Below are 5356 nucleotides of genomic sequence, written 5' to 3' on the forward strand. Positions count from 1 at the left end.
TATAGAAGAGCAGAAATTTTAAAGAAAGTCTGCCCAATCTAAGACATAACCAAGATGAATTCTATTCAATATAGCAACAGCATTACCCTTCATGGCTTAGCACCTACCTTTAATAACATTATTGTTGGTGAAGTTGAAAGCTTTCATAGCCATCATCCATAGTTTTTTGTGGGTTTTTCGGGCTATGTTGCCATGTTCTGGAAGAGTTGATTCTTGACGTTTTGCCATCATCTATGACTGGCATCTTCACAAGAACTCTAACCATCATCCAAAAAAAGAAGCACGATAAAAACACTGGTAGACTGTGCAAAAAGATCTGTGAAACCCACTTCCTGGAAGATGATCTGAAGCACCTAGACTGGGCTCTACAGGCTATTGGTTATTCCAGCTCAGACATCAGAAGGGCTGACAGACCCCCCCCCCCATAAAAAAAAAACATACAACCATCCAAAGGGAAAGTATTTTACTGTACATCAAAGGACTCCCAGAAAGAATGGGGAAACTGGTGAGGAAACACAACCTCTAAACAGTCTACAAACCAACCAGGAAAATCCAACAAATGCTGCACTCAGTGAAGGACAGGAGAGACCCTTTCATGACCACAGGAGATTACCACATACCATGCTCCATGTTGATGTTGTTGTTAACTGCCTTTGAGTTGCTCTCATCTCATGGAGACCCTGTAGATGAGACATCTCTTAGACTTTCAGTCTTGAGCTGCTCTGCTCAGGCCCTGCAGGCCATGGCCTCCCTGATCTAACCATCTAGCTCTGGTCTTCCATTCTTTCTACAACCCTCTATCTTTCCCAGCATCATTGTCTCCCCTAATGAGAGACAGTGACAGTCTCAATTCTGTCATTCTGTTTTCCAGGGAAGGTTTTGGCTTGATCTGTTCTAGTACCCATTTGTTTACCTTCTTGGCCATTTACACATGGAGCTGGTGGAGGATCTGGGACAGGACCTGAGCCAGCTCTCCTTGGACGAGCTCTCTGCCTTGGTGGAGGAAACCAGGTGTGAGAATGCCATCCTCAAACTGGAGACGGACATGTTTGAGAAACATGTCAACTGGCTGGAGTCCCAGAAAATGGCCACAGAACAGCATGGCTCTTTGGTGGGCATGGGACAAGTGCCATACGGACGAGGCAGGCACAAGTCTAAGTCCCACATCCCAACAGAGTGCCCCGTCTGCCTGACCATGGAGCAGAAATGTAACCTGGTCCAGAGGGAACTGGAGGAGACCAAAGAGGACATGCGGCGGATGAAGGAGAACTCAGAGAGGATCATGCAATATCTCCAGACAGTCCTAGAGGAAGCAGACATTCCAGGATGGACATTAAGAAAGCCGCTGCAGACTTTGAAAAAGATCATCAAAACCATCACCAAAAAGAAAGGGAACATCATCGCTTCCAAAAAGGTGTTGAAATACATGGAAGACAAGATGTGCCTCAGGGATGCCCTGAAAGAGAAATATCGCTTAAAAAACAATTCCCTCAAAGTACAGGTGAAGAAGATGCAGACACAGCTGAAGCAGAAAGAGGAGCTTGGGGAGGCCCTTCATGAGGTAGATTTTCAACAGCTGGGCAGAATTGACCATGAATTAATCCTTGCTGAGGCAGAACGGGCCAAGGCTGAGGCTCTGAACAAAAAGCTACAGAAGCAGCTGGCCAAAAACAAAGTGCTTCCAGTCCTCGACTATGTCCACGAGACAATGGCTATCCAAAAGCTCAAATAGAAATCAAAATCTGGGAGAAGAAGGTGGAGATCTCAGAGCTGACCTTACAGACCTATTGCTGTGCTTGTCACAAGGCAAAGATGCCCAGGAAACAGCTGCATGAGTTTTTTTCCTGAGAAACAGCCCAGCACCCAGGTTCAAGGGTGACAAGTCGTGGCTCTTGGATTAATTTCCTGAGGTCAGTTGCCTAATTTCATGTTGATGAATGAGCCCAAGGACACAAAGAGGTGGTGGACACACTAGGGAGAAAAACAGGAAAGGCCAAAACAGATGGAGTGATTCAAGGAGTGGCAACAACGCTTTGTAGGGTCAATAAAACATCTAGCAAAAGTTTTCTGTCCCTCACCAGCAACTTGCTGGTGAAGAGGCAGATGAAGTATCAGAAAGTTGTTTTTCTTTTTAACTTTGGACTCCATTAATTCATTACCAATATACATCCCCTTAATGGAATTTGTTCAGTAGAGTAAAAAAAGAAGAACCAAGTATGATACAATATAATAACGCCCTTCTTCACCTATGAACTAGAGGACATCAGCTGTCATCACACACATAGTAGCACCACTGTTTGCTTTGGAATCTATTGATGTTCACTGAATTTGTTTGTATGCTGTTTTAGTGACAGATTGCCATCCTGAAGATATAAATATCATTAGCTAAATATATTTTCAAATATTTAAAGTATGTTAGACTAGCATCTGCTTCCTGCTAAAATAGATTCCTCAGTTGCCCATTTTCAAAGAATGACATTTTCACATATGCATATCCCATCAGTGTTTATGAAGGTTGCAACTCACCACACAGTTGTGTAACTGAGCCAGTGAAAGATGAATGGAGTCTGTTTGCAAGCATGTGTATGGACGATTTAACAGCAGCAGCAGCTTATTGGCTTTGTCTATGTTGTTTTATTTATGTCATTCATTTGTGTGCAGTAAAAATATGAGTGAAAAACATTTTTATATTACTGTGGATGTCCACTACATTCCCTTCCAGTCTTTTTCTTCTCTGTCTCTAATATTTATTTATTATTACAATAACCTCAAGCTATCATTGTAGCTATTCTAATTCTATTTTGTTCTAGGATAGATGAAACAGTAATTCCAGTATCAAGTTTGGGTTATTGAGGCATGAGAAACAATTATAGGTGACTAGGTCTTAGGAACCACTGGACATTTTAATCAAATTACATTAGATAAAATACCATTACCTTACTGTGATAGTTTCAGGGTCTGATAGGAATGATGTTGTCTTTGTCTGCTTCTGAGAAGCAAAGAGTTCTGTGTGTTGTGATGCTGAACATCACAACCCTAGTGACAGTGTGAGCAGGGTATGGGGCAAGTTTTAAACTGGCTCCCACCTTTTCTTGTCTTCTTCTGTATCCACAACACCTCTCTCATTCTCTCTCTCTTTCTCCTATTGATTAGTGCCATCTTCACTTAAGGCCTGGATTTTTGGTACTAATTTCAAGATTTGCTAACATTAGAAAAATGTTTATAACCACTGATACATGGAAGAATTATGGGACACTTAGGATATGGTTGCCACATTAGATTTGGTGAGAACTTGGTGCATTTTTAGGGGAACTTGATTATGCAAAATTGATGTTCAGGTCATGGTTTCCAGAGATGGAGCATGAGGGTTATCCTCAGTGGTGCACCTGACCTCCACCCATTTTTAGTCCTGGGCTTGGAGAGAACTAGGAGATATTCCACAGGAGAAATGGATGGTATCAAGGGAAACCTTGCCATATATTCAGATGGGGGTTTCAGGAGTTGTCTGAGTCCTGATTTTAAGATTCTACAACAGACTTCGATGTTTATCACACTATGCTCTTAAAGAGGTACTATTCCAGTGTGACTCCTCTAGCTGCCTCCTGTTGCATGCTGGGATTGGCAGTTTTAAGGAGGGGTATTTAGAATTCTCAGGCAGAGAAGTTCAGCTCCTTAAAACTGCCAATCCCAGCATGCAACAGGAGGCTGCTAGAGGAGTCACACTGGAATAGTAGCTCTTTAAGAGCATAGTGTGATAAACATCTTCTATTCTGGAACTTCTATCATTTTATTGGTTCAGTGTACAGTACAGTGTACAAGTGTACAGTAGAGTCTGTCCATCTTCACAATGGAAAAGCCTAACAAACAACATAGGAAGCTGTTCTTGCCAATCAGACATTGAAATTATGTGGCTTTATTGTTTCAGTAAAGGACCATATTCAAATTTGTAAAATCTAAAACAACAAATTTCACACAGGGGAGGGGGAAGGTAACCTGCTATAGTTTAAAAGGAGGATACAGTGAAGAAGACAAGCTGGGATCAATTTGGACTACAGCTCCTATAGCTGGAAGAGGAATATAGGAGCTGTAGTCCAAAACTTCCAAGCTGTACTTCTCTCTCTCTCTCTCTCTCTTCCTCCCTCCCTCCCTCTCTTTATAAATATGAAGCACATTAGTGTCCCATTAAAATGCAGCTTTTTAAAAGCCACATGGCCCTCCAGCTGTTGTTGGACTGCAGGTTCTAACACTCCTAGCTGAAGAATTCTGGGAACTATAGTCCAACAACATTCAGACCTTGAAAACTATGCAGGCTCAGTTAGTACTTGGATGGGAGCCTGCCAGGGAATACCGGATGCTGTAGGGTATCATTCAGAGAAAAGAACTAGCAAAACCACTTGAGGATTTCTTGCCTAAGAAAACCATATGAAAATTATGGGGTTGTCATAAGTTGATGGGTGTCTTGAAGGTATGTGTGCATGCACGCAGACACACACTTTGTAATCTCTGCAGCCCCTGGATCCAGGTGGGCCATATCGGGTTCTGTGGCTCCTAGAATTTTCTTGGCTTGTACATAAAACTTTAAAGAGAGTGATATATATAGTATATTTAGTGAACTGCAATAAATGATTATCACATCCCTATTGTAGGACAGCAGAGTGGGAAATCTACCACCATTTTATAGTTTCCTTCTCCGATTTGATTAAGTTCAAAAAACAAATTGAAAAGCTGTTTCAGTTTTAAGCCAAGATATGAAACTATCTCTGAACTCTGATAAGCAAGCTTTTAAAAGAAATGTTCAAAGCCATGGGCAAATAAAATTGCTGAGGTTCTTTTTTAAAAAAGAAATCACAGCATTTACCTCCTATTAGATAGCATTGTATGCTAATCCACAGCTGCTACCATTTTTTTGATTTTTTTTGTCCTATAAAATCTTTTCCTAATCCATGCTTACATAATTTGTGATAACAACGGAGAATGAATTCAAAATAGCCTTTTCTGCATTAAATCCCATCTGATATTTTGGGTAGGTACGAAATGAATTAAAATAAGATAATAACAGCACAATTCTATCTATGGCTACTGAGAAACAAATCCCACTGAATTCAGTGAGACTTATAACCAGACAAGTGTAAAAGGTATTTCTACAAGGACACTTGGGCTGCGCATGTAGAGTGCATGGAAAAGCAGATGGAAAAATTATTTTATATTTTTATTTTGTGTACATTTCTCAGGTGGATTAATCCCTCATGACTAGAACATGTGTGTGCATATAGGAGAAATGTATACAGTATATTTTGCATATTTGTCAAATTTATACATATTCAACATATTGTTCTCTTTTATCTATTCAAACAGA

General features: G+C 40.7%; 1 protein-coding gene across 1 annotated transcript; it reads left to right on the forward strand.

Annotated features, from left to right (window-relative positions):
• Nucleotides 1–931: 931 nt before the first annotated feature.
• Nucleotides 932–1848, forward strand: LOC121925846 (coiled-coil domain-containing protein 113-like). Its single transcript, XM_042458422.1, is given in 2 exon segments — nt 932–1727; nt 1730–1848. Coding segments are annotated over 2 exon segments (915 nt in total).
• The last annotated feature ends 3508 nt before the right edge of the window (nt 1849–5356 follow it).

This window comes from Sceloporus undulatus, chromosome 3 (genome assembly GCF_019175285.1).
Source record: "Sceloporus undulatus isolate JIND9_A2432 ecotype Alabama chromosome 3, SceUnd_v1.1, whole genome shotgun sequence".
Classification (NCBI taxonomy): Eukaryota; Metazoa; Chordata; class Lepidosauria; order Squamata; family Phrynosomatidae; genus Sceloporus; species Sceloporus undulatus.